The sequence below is a fragment of the Scyliorhinus torazame genome, chromosome 12 (genome assembly GCF_047496885.1).
Source record: "Scyliorhinus torazame isolate Kashiwa2021f chromosome 12, sScyTor2.1, whole genome shotgun sequence".
Taxonomy (NCBI): domain Eukaryota; kingdom Metazoa; phylum Chordata; class Chondrichthyes; order Carcharhiniformes; family Scyliorhinidae; genus Scyliorhinus; species Scyliorhinus torazame.
In genome coordinates, this window is record NC_092718.1 from 198,259,632 (window position 1) to 198,280,898 (window position 21,267).

Here is a 21,267-nt window from a genome sequence, read left to right on the forward strand (position 1 = left end):
TTGACTGCATTGTGGCGAGTGTTTCTTTAAGCAAACTGAGTTTGTGAAGCAAAAATGCACTACCCCATCTCAGCATTTTGGACATTAGATAACATACCACATCTGTTTTTTTAATACAGTAGCTGTTATTTCAGTCAGCAATATGACTATAATGGTGCACCTCTTGTATATTCACACAGCCACTGTTTACAAATATGATGAAGGATAGAGTACAGCAAGGATGCTATGATGAATCTTTATAAAACACTGGTTCGGACTCAATTAGAGTATTGTGTCCAATTCCAACATTTCAGTACGGCTGTGGAGACATTGGTGAGGTGCAAAAAGGATGCATGAGGATGGTTGCAGAGATGAAAGTTTCCGTTGTGTGCATGGATGGGCAAAGTTTTTTTAACAGAAAATATTTTATTGAGGCATTTATAATTTTACTATTTTCACATTTTAAACAACAGAGATCCAACACATGCAAAAATCCCACAATAACTTACCCAACCCCCCAGCCCTAGCCCCTAACAACCCATACATTAGATTCCCTGCCCTTATTCGTCACTTCCATGCCCCCCCCCCCCCCCCCACCCCTCAAAAAACCTACTCATCTGGGCCACAGTTATATGAGCCCTGTGGACCACCTTGAACTGGATCAGGCTAAGCCTGGCACACGACAAGGATGCATTGACTCTCCTCAGGACTTTCTCCCATTACCCGACTTCCAACTCCCCTCTCACCTCTTCTTCCCACTTCCTCTTCTCCTCCCCAATTGGAACCCCTTCCCACTTCATCAGTTCCTTGTATCTTTCCAAGACCCTCCCCTCCCCAACTCCTGTTTTAGACATCACCTTATCCTGTAGTCCCCTTAGTGGGAGGCGAGGAAAGCTCGGGACCTGCCCCAGACAAAATTGTGTACCTGCAGGTACCTGAACCCGTTTCCACCCGGTAACTCAAACTCCTCCTGTAGTTCCTCCAGGATAGATGGGCAAAGTTGAGACTGTTCTCCTTCGAGAAGAGAAGGCGCAGTGAGTGGTTAGGATCTGAAATGCAGTTCCTGAGAGTGTGGTGGAGGCAGATTCAAATGTAGTTTTGAAAGGAGAATGGAATATATTGGAGGGAAAAGAATTCCAGGGGAGTGGAACTAGCTGCGTAGCTCTTGCGGTGAAGTGGCATGAACACGATGGGCCAAATAGATTACTTCTGTGCTGTAATCATTCTATGATTCTTTGTGTCAAGGATATTGATTATTTTAAATGTTGGTTGCTGTACTTGCACAGTATCTGTTAGCACTGCAGACTAACTGAAATTTTGTGGTATTTTCATTGAACGGTACCAATGCGATAATAAAGGATCTTAAAAACCTTTTGTCAAAGCGATATATGAATGCCCCATAGACTTTTAATTATTCCTCAAAGTTAATGTTCACTTTAGAGAATTAGTTGTACAATCTCTAAGCTTTGGCGTAAAGTTTAAAATTTGGGTCAGGGGGCTATGCCACATTAAAGTATAGTTCTTATCTAGAAAGCTGACTTAGCAGCAAAGAAAGTTCAGGTAAGAACACTAATGATGCTTAAGCAAGGAACATGAAATTAAATTTGGCCCAGTTTTTCAGCAAATTTTGTTTCTGTCCAACACAATTTTGTACAGCATTTGAATTTATGTCACTATACACGAGTTTGACGTCTTATATTATTTTAATACACTCTCGCATCAGCAAAGAATGTGTAACATGCAAATAAACAGACACTATGAACATCTTACTGAGGTGTGAATATTCCTGTGGTTCACCTTTATATAAATAGACCTAGTAAATTAGCCAGTGATCAGATTTCAGGTCTAAAATGTAATTATTTTATAGTTGTTCTACTGCACAGCCTCTGATGCAGGGTTTTTTAAAAAAAAGTTATTTTGGACCAAAAACTATGACAATATTTGAAAAAGTCATCTGTAAAAAGCCATAGAGTGAGAGGGGAGAGGAGCCAGGAAACTGGGACTCATTTTGTATACTCACCTGAGGAAGGAGCTACACTCCAAAAGCTCACGATTCCAAATAAGCCTGTTGGACTTTAATCTGGTGTTGTAAGACTTCTTACTGTGCCCACCCCAATCCTATGCCGGCATCTCCAGATCATGGCTAATTTTATAGTTCTTAAGAGTTACAACCAAATGGCCTTCTGTGTTTTAAATAGTGATTTCCTCGACGATCGGTGGTGGCCAAAGTAATTTTTTTTTTTTGCCTGCAATGACCACCTGTTCTGATGACATGCCCAAAGTTGCCAGCTTTCCATGTGGGGAAATTGAGGATACAAACTGGTCCAACATACCATAGCACTCTGCACTGATACCTTTAATACTTCCACTTCACAGATCTTAATGCTGCCCTTACTTTGTTCAGATGGTTTCAGGCATCCTATCCAATTTGGCTTGTGGCACTGGACAAATTTGAAACATTTATACAAAACTACATGAATATTTAGTCATTATTGCTTGCTAATGATGGAAATCTGGATATGAAATGTAAAATAACGTAGTCACATCTGAAATATGTAATCCTTGTAATTTGCGCCCTCCTATTTTATATGCTGCTGTGTGTAATTTTTGACCACGCAAATGTTAAAACTTTGTAAAGAAGATGGCTCCTTAATAGATATTAAATTATTATTTTAAGATGTTGTGGATCCCTTTTTCATTAAATTTCAGATTAACAAATTGCAGACAGAGAATGCACAAATGAAACAACAAACTCCTAGTCTACATCCTTCACCAACTACCAGTGACCGCCAGGACCTTGCCCCCCATCTAAGCGCAAGTAGACGTGACCGGCAAGCCGTGTCCATGTATGAAACCAGATCAGGACAGAAATCCTTTGGACAAACTACTGATGACATTGCCACAAGACTTCAGCCTTTGGATTGCAGTGTGAGTTAGTACTTTACGACGTGGATTTCATTTCAAACCAAGTGCATTGGCCTTTTCAGTTTGTTGTACTGCTTAATCAGTATTAACAAAACAATGATATCTGTTTAGTATAGGAATTGTAAGACGGTAGTGCAGTAAACCCATGTCTCTCATTTTCCAAGCTCCAAATTCTGATGGGGGGAAAATATTTTTTAATAATCATTTTATCTTCTAACCCCAGCTGCAGTGCAGAATTCTGGATATAATTTGCAAGTGAGCTGCTGGTGTCTTCAGATGCACTATTAGGCATTCATGCTCAGCATTCCGTTTTGTATAAAATTCCAATTTGTGTTATAAAGTGGCTACATCTAATACACATGGGTGTTGTGAACTGTTCCGTCAGTTGCACAAGGATAGAGATTTGCAAGGACTTGTGGCACTGAGCAATCATAAAACACAGTTGCTGCATTTAGTTCTGTTCCTGGTGCTCAATTTGCAATATTTGAATGCGTCCTCATTTTCGTGATCCTGATTTTAAAACTATAAAGTGAAAATATATTCCATGTAACTAGTGTAATTAAGTTCATTTTCAGTTACAATTTGTTACACTTTCAAATTATAAATTCTTCCAACCCCTAATACTGGGTTGGCCAAAAGAGTTGGAGACGGGTCTAATTATCGTGGAAGGTTCTTTTTAAAATCCTTGAATTGTCCCTCCCCCAATAGATGGGGGAAAAATAAACCTTCAAAATTTGGAAAATGAACAAAGCCCAAGACCGGTCGAGCTTCAGTAATTATCTTAACATATTTGGAATTTTGCATTCTGGCTCCAAGCCTGGTGACGAACAAAATCTGGTGGAGTCCATCATAAATATACTAATATGAGCACATATAAGAGTCAGTCATTTCTAGGACTGATGCACCCGGTGAGATGAGGAAACAGAATTTGTATTAAGAACAGGATACTGTGGGTGCATAAATATAATAATAATCGCTTATTGTCACAAGTAGGCTTCACTGAAGTTACTGTGAAAAGCCCCTAGTCGCCACATTCCGGTGCCTGTTCGGGGAGGCCAGTACGGGAATTTAACCCACACTGCTGGCATTGTTCTGCATTACAAGCCAGCTGTTTAGCCCACTGTGCCCACTAAATATTTTGATGTATAAATTGAGTTCAGTTGTGCTATATTAAATGTTTGAAAACACATATTTCTGATTTGCACACTCATTAGGTATGCCAACAATTTCAAGTAGATCAAACCGTTTTTGAAAAGGCATTTTCACCTCATAATTGCAAATTACTCTAGCGTATCTACGAAAATGAATGAATCTACACTATAATTGCTCAGTGAACATTATTTTGAGAATAGTTAAATAAGGGAAATCACATTGGTTTAATGTAAAGTTTTATGTGAATTTTGCTTCATTTGTGCTATTTTGTTTCATTAATTCTGTATGCACGTTGCATTAACAATTTGCAATCTACTAGTTGATCTGACATAAAATAACTGCTTTTATTTCTTCAGCATGAGACTGTTTAACCAACGTTTATTTACATAATGCATGTTGGCAATAACAAGCTACATGCATGTTTTTTTTTAAAGTTCATTAATGTCAATGTGCATGCCATTGTTTACACTGTCCCTTCCATGTTACAGATTCGCAGGGGTGTCTCCGTGACCTCTGTACCTTTTCCCTTCTCTCCGCTGCACTCCTGTTCACAGGACTGTGGCAGATCCGTGGTTAAGTACCATCTCAGTTGGGCTCAAGTAAGAAGGGGCAGAAAGGGTTCCAGCAACTGTTCTGGGAGTGTCCATGTCTTGCATGGATTTTGTTCCTCTATAATCTTTGCTTCTGTTTTCCCTTCAAAGATGGGAGGTTCTTTTTTGGAATGCGTAGTTGAATATGTCAAAACAGCTTTCAAACAATATTTTTCTTCAATTTTGCAATGAATTGCATAACTGAAAGTATAACTGCACATTGTAAATAAGTTTTAATGCAGTGTTGGCAGGTTCATTAATATAGCCGTGGTCTTTTCTCATGACACCACAGATGTGTTGGCACAGAAGGAGCTATTTGACTTGTCATGTAGTGCCAGCTTTCTCATGGAAGGGCCTTTGGAAATCCACCATTTGCAGACTTCAAGTGTGTTCCAATAGAATTTATGCAACCATATGTTGTCAATTGGTCTGAATACTCTGTTGTATTGGATTGCCAACCTCGCATTAAGTCAACTTAGTCATGGTACAGTTAAAAAATAAAAGAAACTTGGCCACTTGAAAAAGGACTTCAGAAACTTTACACTTAATGCACATCACTGAAGCTGACCCAAAAAATACTGTCCTAAATCCTCTTCTACAATGGTATGTGGTTTTTTAAAAAATCATTTAGATGCATCCAACCTCCTTTCTGAAAGATCTTCCTGCCACTTCATACCAATTTTGACATTTATTTCTTTCCCTAATAACTACTAGTCTCTGGAAAAACAAAACAATAAAGTCCGTTCCCTACCACCAGCCGCCCACCCAATATCTTCAGAATTGCTTATCCATGTTAATCAAATCATTTTTAGGCAGGGAGTCTATTTATTTTGGCAGCTGAGTACTGGATAAGGGGGCATAACCATAAGAAACCTAGGGTTTTTTAGGAGTGAAATCAGGAAAGCATTTTTAAATTAAGGGTAGGGAAAAGCTGGATCTCTTTGCTTCCAACCCCCAGGAAAAAAAGCGTGGGGATCAACTGAGGTTTTCAAAGCAGATTTTATTGGGCAAAAGCGTCAAAAGACCAGGAGCAAAGGTGGCTAAATGAAATTGAAATTCAGATGTGCCATGATCCAATAGATGACTGAAACAGACTTGATGGGCTTGAATGCATGCCGACACACTAAAGCAGTGGCAAAGTTATAGTTAGACACTGATTTACATGCTACATTAATATTTTTTTACAAAGCTTGAAAAAAATGAAACTGAGCATTGCTCCAACCATTCTTTAAATCTCAAAACTGTGGAATTTTTAAAATGTTACCCTTTTATTTATTTTGCTATGTACCCTCAAAAGTGAGGTTTTTAAAAAAAGCACCAATATGTCTACTATAGAGTGGTCTGGCAATGAGGATTGTATACAACTGAACTAAAAAACTGAATAATGAAATATGGGAGAAAGAATAAGGTGGATTGAAATGGTTATGCAGTGTGCATTCCAAAAGATGAGCCCCTCTTGCTCAGCTGTCATTATTAACAGTGCACAGTTAAATAATGCTGCCCTTTTAACAGTCTCTTAACATCTTTCCCTTCTTGAATAGCATATTGACCTTGGGTGATCCAGCAAGGCCATTTGCCATTCAAGTATTCTACCTATTTCTTGTTTTCTGCTGACTGTTCCTATTTCTCCATGTATTAACCCTTTGAGCACTGCTTTCCTCCCTCTTTCGGGCGGGCATGGTAACACAGTGGTTAGCACTGTTGCTTCACAGCTCCAGGGTCCCAGGTTCGATTCCCGGCTTGGGTCACTGCCTGTGCGGGGTTTGCACATTCTCCCCGTGGCTGTGTGGGTTTCCTCCGGGTGCTCCGGTTTCCTCCCACAGTCCAAAGCTGTGCAGGTTAGGTAGATTGGCCATGCTAAATTGCCCTTTAATGTCCAGAAAGGTTAGGTGGGGTTACGGGGATAGGGTGGAGGTGTGGGCTTGGTGCTCTTTCCAAGGGCCGGTGCAAACGCAATGGGCCGAATGACCTCTTTCTGCACTGTAAATTCTTGATTCTAATTCTCTGCTTCTTTCAGTTGAATTGAGGCACAGGTTTCATTAATTTAAATAAAAGCAGCTGATTAGTTATGTTTTAATAGCAGGTATGGAAACTATTAACCAGAGCATTATGAAACTTAAACATCTGGGTTTTTTTAATAGTCTAATTTATAAAAAGCTTTTGGTGCAGGAGATCAATGGTAAGGTGGCCAACCAAAATCAGCAAGAGGGTCAAACGATTGAGGGAAAATATTCGCAAACTGTTACACTTGCAAACTGATACTAAGGGTGCATTTTTATTCATCAAAAAAAAAAAATTTCCTTTGAATAGCTTTCTTTTGATTTGTTGTCTATAAATCTTTGACTGTCGGTATTTTTTAAACTAAGTTGATGGCAGTTATTGCAGGTCTTTCCCACAATTGCTTTCATCCATTTTAGATTTATAAAACACTGAATTAAAATTCCATTAGATTTTCTCAAAGGAAATGCAGAACTGTTCTCCTAATCCTCGAGGATGTTAATCCTCTGAGAACTTGGTGGCTGCTGAAATGGTCAAAACCTGTTTGATTCCATTAGTGGGATTTATTGTAAATTTCCATGAAATGTTATAGATCAAAGGCATCAAAGTATGTAATGTGGAAGACTTTGCATTTAGCACTAGCTTCTCAGGAACAATAAATGCTGATCCTGCCAGCAACTCTCACATCCCAGGAATGAATAGAAAAAGAATTGTAAACTTGAAATGCAGCAGTCAACTGCTACTGTAGTCCTCAAAGGGTTAAATTTTTGGTGTTTAGTCAAGATTATTTTTTGAATGAGAATATTGCAATCAAAGATTCTGAGAGTATCCTTGTGAAATGAAAGGAGAATATTTTTTAATTAGAAAACTGCATGAAGAAGGCGTCATGCATAATGGCAGATGATTCTGAGATCTCACCGTTCAAGTTAATCATAGTAAATTCTTGCAAGGTTTTCTCGAATCGAAATTTAGTTGCTATTTGGTGTTTTATGTGCCTGGCCCTTTATTCTTTTAGGTTATCGGGGAAGGTAGCAAACAAAATCTGGACAGGACGGCAAAATATGACGGATGGTAGAAATCTGGAAGCAAAACAGAAAATGCTGCAACTGCTCGATGTGACTGGTAGCATCCGTAGAGCGGGGAATGGAGTTAACATTTCAGGTTGATGGCCTTCATCAGAACTCAGGAATGGTCATCAACCTAAAATTTGAATTTTTTTTTTTTCCTCACTTCACAGATGCCGCCGGACCTGCTGAATGCTTCCAGCATTTTCTGCTTTTATTTGAAATCTGTATGGAGTCCAGTTCAGACTTTTGTGTGTATTTTCAAGTTTGTACTTGAGTCAGTGCAGTCTTAGACAACTGTACTCCTTCCAAAGGAGTGGAAGTACTAACTTGTGTGTAAATATAGTTTGTGTAATCAAGCAATGCATTGACAAATCTCTTGCTATTTTAATGAAATCTTACAATTTGCATAAAATAGATGCAAAATGCACTGAGCACAACAGTTAAGGGAGTAAGTTCGCTATTGCAGGAAGTTGGCAAAATTAAATTTAAAAAGAAGTTACTTTTGAATAGCTATCGGAAAAATTAATTTGATAAGTGTTCTTGGAAGCCATCAAACACATATATTTGATAAATTATTCTAATTCATAATCTCCCCTTTTGTGTGAAACTGCATTAATAAATTAAGTTCTATGGGTGTGTTATGCGCACTTGTGTTTTCAACTTCCATAATTTTTGTAAGGGAAATACAAGACCACTATTAGGGAGATTGCATCCGGACATTGTGTCTTCGATCAATGCCATCAAAAGTCAAATTTCAACAAATCTTTTAAGATTTGGTGAAGTTTTGTAGGTTTGTGTAACAAGCACCCATTTGAATATAGGCATGCCATATTTGCCATTTTCAAATACATTGCTTTGAATATTATCACAATGTTAACTTGAGAATTTGGAATTTTGTTCCTTCCCCCACATCCCCTCGGATGGGTCTTTCCATATTAGATATGCAGACGACTAGTAGTCATAGCACATGAATACTTGTGTTATTTGAGACCAGTCTGGCTTTGAGTTATGAAACTAGAGTGGTGAAGAGTGGACTTGGATCAGTCAGTCCAGTTCTCGCATGTACATGTGAAAAAAATGTTTCGCTTAAAATTCTATTGTATTAGAAACGCCATATGTTCAAATCTGCAAACAGCTAGTTATGCAGCATTCAAAAGATGCTTTTGAAACCGAAAAACTGTGATATATTGGAACCATCTGCCGTAATGTAGGTATTAACGGAAAAGGGTTAATCTCTTCCCAAGATGCATGCATTTTTATTACTGCTCCCTTTTCTGTTAACCCCATAACTGCTGAGTTTTTGGGTGCGGGGGCAAAGGGATGTTGAGAAGTTTAAAGTATTTAAACTGTTCTTCAATGTGTATGGCAATAAAGATCTAATTGTAAAACCTGTGGTTCAGAACATTCAAACGGTACAAAACGTCTTGGGTTTTAGAGCCACCTTTGTTGTTTTGCCAACCAGTGAATTTAATGTATATTGCTAGGGTATTCTTATGGCTTCAGAGCTGTTACGAATTGAAACAACCATCGATAAATGCAATTAAGAATTGGGTGTTCTGAAATCATATCGAGGCCAGATTTAAAAGCAAAATTTGTAAACTCTGTAATTGGTCAGATCCACACTATCCTCAAAGATTCTATAAAACACTCGTAATACAGCTGGCAGATTTGTACTTCACAGATAGCACTTTAATTCCTTATTTAAAAAAATAAATAGTTAGAATTAATCTTTCCCTTTTGAAAGCATTATTGGTTAGCTCAGTTGGTTGGATGGCTGATTCCTGATGCGGAGCGACGCCAACAGTTTATGTTCAATTCCTGTACCGGCTGAGGTTATTCATGAAGGCCCCCTCTTCTCAACCTTACCTCTTGCCTGAGGTGTGGTGACCCTTTGGTTAAATCAACACCATTCAGCTCTCAGAGGAGAGCTCTGAGTCTCTGATCCTCTGGGACTGTGGCGACATTTACATTTTTTATTGGCAAGGGGGGCAATAATTTTCAAAACTGACCTTGTGTCCCCTCCTGCACCCCCATCCAAGCCAGTGCACCTACCAGCTTGTGTTCTAAGCCAGATTCCGCTGTGATGTACACCCATTAATTTATGTAGTCACCTGATTGATGCAAACTGTTGTTCTAGTAGGAATCTTGTGGAGTACCCAATTTTTTTTCCAATTAAGGGGAAATTTAGTGTGGCCAATCCACCCAACCTGCACATCTTTGGGTTGTGGAGGTGAAACCCACGCAGACATGGGGAGAATGTGCAAACTCCACATGGACAGTGACCTGAGGCCAGGATCAAACCTGGGTCCTCGGTGCCATAGGCAGCAGTGCTAACCACTGCGCCACCGTGCCACCCTGTTCCAGTAGGAATCTTGAGGTTTGTCTTGGAATCACATTCCTTTGACTTCATACAGCAATCTCTTTGAACCTCTGAGATTTTGATTTTAATATTGAATCTGCAGATTATGGTTTTTCTTGCTCATTCTGTAAAATAATTGCCATAAGATTTTACAAATTTTGCTATTAAATATCCAATTCAGCGAAACCTTATGTTTGCCTTTTCATTTTTGTACAGTTCCTGGTTATAATTTCATTAGGTGATGAAATTAACTTTGAGAATGTGATAATTTAAGGAATTCTCCAATTGGACATTTGAAAATGAAATGATCCAAGTATTTTTAATGTGTACAAAATCGTTAAACAGTGTCTGGTGAAAGGATTCAAATCTACTGACCGGGGGCACGGTGAATAATTCGTTAGTCACTTTGGTTTGTCCCAGCTACTTTAAATGTGGCTATTTACAATGGAACCTCTATCTTAGTGTGCCAACACTGTATTGCGTTATTACAATTCTGTAATTGAGTTTTGCTTTTCAACAATCTAATTTTAATAAGGAAAAGGAGCTTTGAAATGGGGCAGTAACTAGTAAGGATAAAGGCATCATGGATGTTATTTTGTTGGAATAATTACTGTATTGGAAGGCAGAAGAACAAAGAACAGTACAGCTCAGGAACGGTCCTTCTACCTTCCAAGCCTGTGCCGATTATGATGCCTGTCAACCTTCTGCACTTCCAGGATCCGTATCCCTCTATTCCCATCCTGTTGTGTATTCATCAAGATGCCTCTTAAATGTCGCTATCGTACTTCCTACACACCCTTCCCTAGACTCATCATTCACCAAGTCCTTCTCTGTGGTGAATACCAATGCAAGGTACTCATTTGATACCTTGCCCATATCCTCTGGCTCCACGCATAGATTCCCTCCTCTGCCCTTGAATGAGCTAATCCTTTCCCTGGCTACCCTTTTTCTCTTAATATATGAATAAAATGCCTTGGGATTCTCCTTAATCCTGTTTGCCAAGAACTTTTCATGACCCCTTTTAGTCCTCCTAATTCCTTGCTTAAGTTCCTCCCTACTTTCTTTGTTTTCTTCAAGGGCTTCGTCTGTTCCCAGCCTTCTAGACCCTACAAGTGCTTCCTCCATTTTGACTAGGCTCACAATATCCCTAGTTATCCAAAGTTCTCAAAACTTGTCATACTTCTCCTTCATCTTCACAGGAACATGCCGGTCCTGAATTCTAATCAACTAACGTTTGAAAGACTCCCATATGTCTGATGTTGAGTTACCCTCAAACAGCTGGCCACCCCCCAATCTAAATTCTTCAGTTCCTGCCTAATATTATTGTAATTAGCCTTCCCCCAATTTAGCACCTTAACCCGAGGACTACTCTTATCCTTATCCACGAGTATCTTAAAACTTATGGAATTCTAGGCACTTTCCCAAAATGCTCCCCTACTGAAATTTTGATAATCGCTTATTGTCACAAGTAGGCTTCAATGAAGTTATGGTGAAAAGCCCCTAGTCGCCACATTCCGGCACCTATTTGGGGAGGCCGGTATGGGAATTGAACCCGTGCTGCTGCCTTGTTCTGCATTACAAGCCAGTTGTTTAGCCCACTGTGCTAAACCAGCCTCTGATCACCTGCCCAGGCTCCCCATTACCATGTCCAGTACGGCCCCTTCCCTAGTTGGACTATTTATATATTGTTTCAATATTGCTCTTTAGAAATTCATCCCCTTTCAAGCCTCTAGCATTAAGTGAATCCCAGTCAATATAGGGGAAGTTAAAATCACCCACCACAACAAATCTGTTGCTTTTGCATCTTTCCAAAATCTGTCTACGTATCTGCTCCTCTATCTCCTGCTGACTGTTGGGAGGCCAGTAGTAAACCCCAACACTGGGATTGCACCCTTCCTATTCCTATGCTCTACCCATATTGCCTTGTTGTAGGAGCCCTCCAAGGGTGTTCTCCCTCAGTCCAGCAGTGACATCCTCCTTAACCAGCAATGCAACTCCCCCACCTCTTGAATCCCCCTCTATCCCACCTGAAGCATCTAAATCCCGGAACGTTCTAGCTGCCAATCCTGTCCCTCCCTCAACCAAGTCTCTAATAGCAACAACACTATTCCAACCATGCTTAAGGCCCTGGGGTGGTTATCCTTTCTTAAAATGCAAGTTCTGTTTATATATTCAAAGTACTGACTCTGTGTATAGGGATGGAAACCACCACTATTGAATCTAAACATCCTGTCCTTGGAAAGCTTAAATAATATTAACTGCTTTTTATCTTGAGCAAACTAAATTATTTGGTCCTCAACTACTTCATAACCAAAATGCAGAATTATGAAACCTGGATATCCATTGTAATCACTGAATGACAAATTTGACCTGGCATAGTTATTCTCAAAGTTGCTTTCATGTTTATCATTGGAAATTGGGGTAACCTCTCCTACTTACTTGCCTGTAAACTTTCTTGTAATAATTGCTAATAAAAGGTTGCTCTAACAATAAAGCCTATGCACCAGTAACACCTTAGCAAGCTCACATTTTATTTTATCTTATAGGTGTCCAAACTGGACAAACGTGGCAGTGGAACAGACAGTGATTATGACAATACCCAGACCAATGAATTGCCACTGGGGTGAGTACAGCCTGATTGGAGATTGTAATGTCTTGTTGATTGTGTTTAATAGAACTCAACATGGCAGAATATCTGCACAATGTATATTCTGGAATTAATTTCTAAATAGGATATTGGAGGGTTGTTTCTCTATTGTTCCTTCACAATGCTCTATTTGTAGAACTGGGCTCCTGCAATATCCTTTAAGTTGATAATGGAGATGTGCTAGTTGTTTCTGTTTTTACAGTTGTCCCTTTTTGCCTATGTTATATTCTTTATAATAAGTGTAGCTTTAATATATTGAAAAGCAAATGTGCACCAAATGTGATTAGTTTGATTTTGCAGAATATCACTGAAGCAATAGGGTATAAACCAGTTTTGCAGTCCTGCCCTATATTGTATATCTTGTGAAAAAGCAATAGCATATTTGGTTTCTGTCAAGTTATCGAAACCCTTGTATGCGTAAAAGTTCTAAAATTTATTTATTTTTACATTTTTGTAAAGCAACTCCCACATTAACTCAGGCTATTAGCGTTTAGCCTCTTCAATTTTCCTCATCCTTTACTGAAGATACTGCTCGTGCAACAGTATGGTTCCAGTATTGTCAGCGGAAGGAACTCCCTAACAGCACTGTGGGTGTACCTCCACCACATGGTGCAGCAGTTTAAGAAAGCAACTCATCGCCACCTTGAGGGTGAATAGGGATGGGCAATGAAAGCTATTCTTGCCAGTGACGCCCATATTTTATGAACAAATAAGTAAAATATACCTATTCAAAAAATAGTTTTTTCAATATGTATACACTGCCAGGTTGACTGTGGCAAGCATCATAGCCTAGATATCCACGTGCACGCATGTTCAAGCTGAGTCACTTGACAGCGACCAGGAACTGGCTGAATTTCTTTCATTTGCATTATTCTCTCCATTACTTCCTCAAAGCACAAGGACATCAAGGATAATTGTAGCGTCCCCATGGATGTTAGCTGCAGCAACCAACAAGTGTTTGAACCTGATTTTTATGGTTAATTGAAAATTCATTTGATACATTTATTTTCTAATTAGGGAGCCCTGATTTTTTCTAAATAATATTGTTACCAAAATACTCTGCAGATTGTTAAATGATCCAATCTGCATATCCGACATGGGTACAGTGATGTTTTATTTACACAGGTAGAGTTGTACTCATTCAACTCGTATTGTACCCAATTGGGCCTTGATATGATCTGAGGACTTTTGACAGTCTTCATATTATTGAGATGTTTGTTATATTAATATTTGAACAGGTAGACATAATTGCCATAAGGGGGTCATGCAAACCTGAAGTGTCATAAATTGCATTACACCGTGACGATCCTGCTTTTGTGTTGAACTACAAGACTTCTTGGTAGACATAATTATAAGAATGAAAAGTAATTGATTATTTTCTGGAAATTCTAGCATCGACCAGTTCCTGACTGATGAAGGCAAGTATAAATTTGCCAGTGCAAGATGAATTTCTTCACACCTTTGCAGCCTCCTGAAATTTAATCTGAGGTATCCAGAAGTCTCTGGTCATTGACACATGCTCATGTATGTACTCGCTCACCCAGCAGCTTGCAGCCACCACTTATTAAATGCTATAGCCTAGGCCTTTTGGGGTTCAGATGACTCATTACCATTTGTGGTATGATCTGAACCCTCAATCTGGTTACAGCCTTTGTAACACACTCTTAGGCATCTGATTTCTCTATGCACGTGGTAATGTGCTGAAAACTCACTGTAGGCATCATTTTGGTTGCTATTCTGCTATATTGTGTTTATGTTCACTCTTGTTTTCCCTTAATAGTATCGCTGATGGGAGGATGGGAAGAGATGATGACTTCCACCTCGAGTATGATGAACACGAGGGGGAGCTAGATCCTAGCCTTCCCAGTACAGAGGATGTAATCCTTAAAACAGAGCAGGTCACTAAAAACATCCAGGAGCTTCTGCGAGCTGCACAGGAATGCAAGCATGAAAGGTCAGTATAGAAATCACTAAAACTAGCATAATGTGATGCATGCTAAAGGTTATGTGTAACACCCATGGTTTACAAATTATTAAAGATTATTTCAAAAAATCTTTCATTTGGCTGTCTGCCAGACAGAAAAATAATCTTAACCGTTTTGAGGGCATCTATATATTTGTTAACTATTTATGTAGCACGTTGAAACATATTTAGTACAAGAGTTTCAGTAGCTTTTAAACATCTCTCTCCCTGTTAATCCTGTTAATTGTATAATTAGTAAATCAACCACCAGACGGTAACTAATGATGTCTCACCAATTCTAAATCTAGACCCTGCAATCCAGCTTCTCTTCAGTATATAATATTTTGTTTTCCTCATTCTAATCACTGAGATCTGCCCTGATGACAATGGTAGAAATATGATATAATTTAAACTGTATATGTTACTGTCCAACTGTTCTGATTGTATGTCAATGAATTAATCCTTATCTTTCTATTTCATTGACAGTTTTGTGCCATGTTCTGAAAAGATACACTCTGCAGTCACTGAAATGGCTTCTCTCTTTCCAAAGGTAAGATTTAACTGGAATACACCTGGCCAATCGGTAGACATGATTCTGGTCCTCTTGGTACATTAGTACAGGATAGATCAGATTTTGGCTGGAATTAGGAATATTAGTTACCATTTACTATTCACTCAGCAGTGAAGAGATGAGCAATGGAAAGGGAGGGTTTCTGGCAATCCGAAAGAATGGATTTCCTGGACGATGCAGGAATTAACTGCAGGATGACTTCATTTTTCCAACCAGTTTCTTAGCCAACAGCCAGTTAAATTGGCAGGCTCACTGTTCAACAGGGAGGGCAGCCAGGGAGTGGATGCAGAATAAATAGGAGATTGCAGGAAGGGTGAGGGAGTGATCTCAGGATAAAGGTGAAAACGCCAGTGTGACAGACAGGAAGCATGCAGAGTGTTGCCCACCAAAATAGGGAAGGATAAATAAGAGGTGTCCTTTACTTGTGCCTGAAACATGCATTGGTGTCTCTCTCTCTCACTCTCTCTGACATACATTTTGTATGCAAATATAAAGGCTAAATGCCTGGTTGGAGCCCCCCTCTCCAAGATTGGTTTGCCCTGAGACAGCCAGCACCGTCACCAGCTGCACTCGAGGACTCTAAGCCTCGGGATTGCCTGACAACTGTGAAAGTGTATAACTTATCTGAATGTGGAGCTGAGAGGAGCCAGGACTGCTCTACAAAATAGTAAATGTAGTTAATAATGTTATATGCAACAGCTTTTTATCGGTCTGTAGTTTTAGACTTTAACTAATTAAGCGGAGCAGCCAAAACTACGACAAAACAGCACTGGGCAAATTCAGTAGCTGAATCCAGCTTGCGTTAAAAATGTAATAGCAAAGCAATTTGTTCTGGCTCAATGAAGAATGTTTAGGCTCGTAAACCTGTAGCAGTGAAGCTACTGTTGGTGTTGAACTTTTTTTGAATAAGAAGTTTCTAACTTGTATATATTTTTTTAATGATCAGAAGCCTGCCCTGGACACAGTTCGGTGCTCTTTGAGATTGCTAAACGCGAGTGCCTTCCGACTGCAATGTGAGTGCAGGAAAACGATTCCACCGGAGCCGGGTGCACCTGTTGACATTCAGTTGCTCACGCAGCAAGTCATCCAATGTGCCTATGACATTGCCAAGGCTGCCAAGCAACTGGTTACCATAACAACCCGTGAGAAAAAACAATGATAAAGCACTTCATTCACATTCCTCTTTTGGAGTATGTTTGGGAGGTTAAAACGTGCATCTTTCTTTGAAAACAAACTGAAATCCCTGTACATATTCTGATTCAAGTACTATGGATTTTCTTTCTGCAATAGATTGTATTAGCTTTCACAATAGATGAAAGCTCCTTGAAGATTTAAGCTTCCAATTGGGTGGTAGAACTTACTAGTAATAGTTGGTTGGAATTGCTACCGCTCAATAACGACATGGCCAAAACAAAAAGTCGCAGTGTGGTGATAGCCAATGATCTTCGACTTTTAACATTACGGCAAGATGTGAATATTTACTTTCTCGACCATCGGGTTATGTTACACTGGAATTCTTGACTCTTCGACAAATAAGTTTTACGAACGTACCAAGTGCTACACTATTGGTGAACACTATGATGTAAAGTTTCAGTACAACAAAGGCTTCATGCATCCAGTAACTGTTATATGAAAAAGAACTCCCAATTAAAGCCACACCTTGAAAATTGCTGATAGTTCTTATGAGACCATCTGAGTTTAATATGGACTACCAATGGGTTACTCGCCGATCCATTTTGCCATCACCTGAGGCTGAAGAACGATAGATGTTCTAAAAACCATTAGAAAAAGTACAAGTAGTGGGGTGCCTTTTTTGTATAGAATACTGTGAACCTGTGACTGTAACTGGCAACCATCAGTACCATTGCATCTGTGTGCATTGTGTGCCTTATAACAGTTGAATCTTGTTAAACAGTTGAATCCCATAATAATGTAGTCTTCACGCTTTGCTTTAGTAGTGGCACTATTTTTCACATTGACCAGCCCAAGGATCATGAATCTGTGTCAAAGAGTGAGTTCATTGATAGTTTATTTAAAGTACAGTAACTACTGTGCAATGGCTCAAAAATGCTATTTTACTGTGTATTGGATGTTCCATAGTTTAAAAGTTTGAACACTGTCCTCTTAACTCTCAATGTGCACCAATATTTTCTTGGGTCATATTACAGTAACTGATGGGTGCGACAAATTCCCCTTCAACACATGGCTTCATATTACTTTGGGCACGGAATGTTGGAGGCATTTTCAATTTCCAACATTCTTATAACTTCAGCCTGCTGAAGATAATTGTCATTAGCGCGAGTAGAGAGGATTGGCCATTACTATACAAGGCATGAGCCTGATTTTTATGACACTTGTTCTCACTCTTAGAAAAAGAATAATCTGTTGTTTCATTTTATCTATAAGTTAATTGGCCTTATATTTGCTTTAAAAAAAAAAAAAAAAAAAAAAAAAGTTTTACGTGGTAAAAGCAGCGTCTCCAACATTTGTCTTGTGCGGACTTGATTCCGTACAGTAAAGGAAGTTGCAAAAGGATTAGTTGCTGAAAGGTTTGGGCAATGCGGGCTGGTGAAATTATATAACCTAATGATTTCAGCACCTTTCTTGCTATGTAATTGTGAGCCATGGTGGAAAAATTATCAAGAAGAAAAAAAAGTTGCAATGTTTATTTTGTGAGCTGAATAGAAATCCCATTTTGAAGAGAAAATGTTGATGAAAATTGCTCTATGCAGTTATCGGGAGATGGAAATCTGATATAGATGCTGATATTGCAGCTTTTTTTCAAATGTTGGAAAACTGATTTGATGAAAAGGGAACGATAATTAAGGAAGGACTTTGCTGTCAATAGATTGGAAGAGATATGATGAATGAGATTCTTCTGTAGTATGAGGTATGCACAATTGCACAACTTTTTATTTGTTTCCAGCCTTAATTGAAGTCCCGGGTATATAGTATTGGGGTGCTGTTTTGTATATAAAAAAAATAAGTAAATGTGCATAGTTTAATAATGTTGAACAGAAGGACTTTTTAATCACTCTAATCTTACGAGTTAATGATGTAACTGGAGTGACCAAAACCACTACATTGATGGCACTGGGCAGATTCAGTTGTTGAATTCAGCTAGTGCTAAGTGTAAGAGACTAAACCATTTGTCGAATGCACATGGAAGCTTTGTGAATCTTTTTACTTGATCTTCATTTGATAAAGTGCTCATCAAAGTACTGAAAGATATACTGACATTTGTAAAATGTGTTGATTGCTTTTAGATACAGTCAATGAAAGGAACACTACAATAATGTTGATTCAATGAGAAAAATGTAAAATTGTGAAAAAGCTGTTACGGGGCCGATGCAGGCTGGGCATACTGTGTAGTCAGAGGGAATTAAACTCTATTTCTCGATGCTGTCTCAAGTGTCTTGTTAACTTGGCCCGATACTTTAGTATTTAGACCGAGGCCCAGGGCATTTACAAAGGATGGCTCAGAATGGTTGGGGATGGTATCAAATGACATAATAAATGGCAAGGCTCGACTTGGTGTCAACAGCCTTTTGTTGCTTGATGTGAAAGCTGCTGTTGGGAAATGTGTAGATGGCAAGGGAAAAGATCAAATGATTGTGATTGCTTCTCATTCACCAGTTCAGACTCTTGCTTTGCAGTGCTATTATTCTATGGACAGCTGATGCGTTGTACGGCATCATCTTCACTCCAGTTGGTTTGATTTCATGTTTATCAAGTCTTGTTTACAACAGAAGTCATAAAATGGTGAATTTTGAAATGAAAGTTCCATATGAACTATCGATTTCCTCCCAGAATATTATTGTTTAGAATGCCTTAACCCACTCTACGATTTTTAAAAATATACTTGGATTAATATGACTATCAAGTTATCAAATGGGCGGTTAACAGTATTGGAAGAAATTAATTTCATACGTAATTTGTAAGCACCACATGTCATTTAGTGCATCCATTGTTGAACAATTGCACCTTCCTCTGTCTGAGGGTCAAAAATCTTCACTGTCGCAACCTCAAAGATGGGATCAAATTAGATGCATTCTGAACAGCATGTTCCTTGGGATATTAAGTAAGCAGTAAATTGTCAGAATTGCATGCATAATTCAGGAGCCAAAGTTTAACAACCAAACAAACATGATGATGCCGTACAAAGGAGTCAGACTGGAACCGAGCTGCAGATGCATTTGTAGCTCATTTATTTAAAACAAATTCTGTTCACTCCAAAGTCAAAGTAGCTTGGAGGATGGGTTAACTATATTTTCTGATCAGAGTGCCATGCACTCATTTTCTTTGCCCTCTGCCTGCCGGGATGTATGAAGTTGCTCTCTCGTTCACATGTTTAACTGCAACATTTAGAATCACATGCAACATAACTTTCCTCGGTGAGATAAGGGGCGGTGATTTTGTACACTCACTGACATCACTCTGGAAGGATTTGAGGCAGCTCTTAATATTGGTAAATCACCAGGGATGTACAAATGTCACAAAGAAAACCTATATATAGTAAAACCAAGGGGCTAAAAGCAGTAACATGATATGTGGGGTTCAGGTGGTAGCTGATAACTTAAACTTGTACATACCATGTCCACTCCAAATTAGCTTCCCTGTATAATTGTCTTGGAATACCCTCCTACCATTCCACAACTGACATTTGCTTTGGGTGGGGTGGAGGATGGGGTTGAAGAGAGAAAGGCCGTAGATTAAATGTTGTATCTGTATTCTTGGAATGAAGAATGTATCAATTAAGTTATACACACTAAAATGAACTTTTAATGAAAGATCTGTAATCTCGGAAGAATTAACACATTTTCTCAGTGCAGTAATAGCCGATTTGCAGTAAAAGATATTGAAAAGAGACCAGTGATTGTTAAATCAGAATACATCTGAAGGTAGTGTGTGCGTTATTAATGTCGACCATCCATCCATGTATTACAAGTATAATCAGTATTCGTCTTGGCAATGGTATGAATAAAACTCACATACCAAAATGACCAAATTTCCCTATAATCTCCTAAAAGTTACACTCAACTGTAGGAAGAACATGATAGAGGAGATTAGTTCCTACTTGTAACGTTGCAGCACATGTTTCTGAGGCACTGGAACTCTACCTACAACAATTTAAAATATTAATTTTACATTTACCAAAATGGTTTGTATATATATTATAAGAGAAATCAATACCTTGGAGTGAGTTCAGTTACAGTCTAATCCTCTGGGTTCAGATGTTGTTTATAAACTGGATTTCACAGTTTTAGAATGCCTTCTGAAGAGACCCCCTCGGGGTCCAGCTTTGTAACTCATTCTTATTTTATATATTCCATGACTAAGCCCCAATGTGTGATACAAAATGTTTTTTAAATCCAAATGTCTGATATCTCAAACAATTGGTATTAAGCATGCACTTTTGAACAATTGAGTGCTAAAAAGTTATATTTAACAAGGACAGTCACTGACCTGCTTATTGTTTATGTTGTGCAACGAATGCTAATTGTAACTAATTCCATTTAGAAATGCACTCTATTGTAGCTGGTAGTGGAAATGTGGTGGTGGTGGGCTTCCTTGTAAACTCATCTATTGTACATTTGTACTGAAATAAATACATTCAGTTGTGCACAATGCTTGTTGTATGCTCACTTAATTTGATAGGATAGGTTAAACAATGTTCAAACAAAGTGGATTTAATTAGAATGTGGAGAAATACTGAACAATGTTCACGAATTACTTTGTACATCTTAGATTCAGGGTAGCACGGTGGCGCAGTTCGATCCCGGCTCTGGGTCACTGTCTATGTGGAGTTTGTACATTCTCCCCATGCCTGCGTGGGTCTCACCCCCACAACCCAAAGATGTGCAGGGTAGGTGGATTGGCCACGCTAAATTGCCCCTTGGAAAAAAATAATTGGGTACTCTAATTTTTTTTTTTAAAGAAAAAAAATACATCCTGGGTCCATCAAATTGTGTTCAGACAAAGATATTGAAAGTTGGTGTAAAGAACATAACATTTC

General features: G+C 38.8%; 1 protein-coding gene across 10 annotated transcripts in view; it reads left to right on the forward strand.

Annotated features, from left to right (window-relative positions):
- Positions 1-20,879, forward strand: part of git1 (G protein-coupled receptor kinase interacting ArfGAP 1) — a 252,390-nt gene extending 231,511 nt beyond the window's left edge. For 5 of the 10 annotated variants that reach the window (XM_072469628.1, XM_072469629.1, XM_072469630.1 and 2 more), the window contains 6 exons: positions 2,689-2,907; positions 4,545-4,655; positions 12,617-12,693; positions 14,498-14,671; positions 15,167-15,230; positions 16,198-20,879. In XM_072469628.1, the coding sequence (XP_072325729.1) occupies positions 2,689-2,907; positions 4,545-4,655; positions 12,617-12,693; positions 14,498-14,671; positions 15,167-15,230; positions 16,198-16,410 (858 nt within the window). In that variant the 3' untranslated portion in view covers positions 16,411-20,879. Of the gene's footprint in view, positions 1-2,688; positions 2,908-4,544; positions 4,656-12,616; positions 12,694-14,109; positions 14,136-14,497; positions 14,672-15,166; positions 15,231-16,197 lie in introns of those variants that run through there. The other 5 variants (XR_011933692.1, XR_011933693.1, XR_011933694.1 and 2 more) reach the window with 4 other exon arrangements.
- Positions 20,880-21,267: the final 388 nt, after the last annotated feature.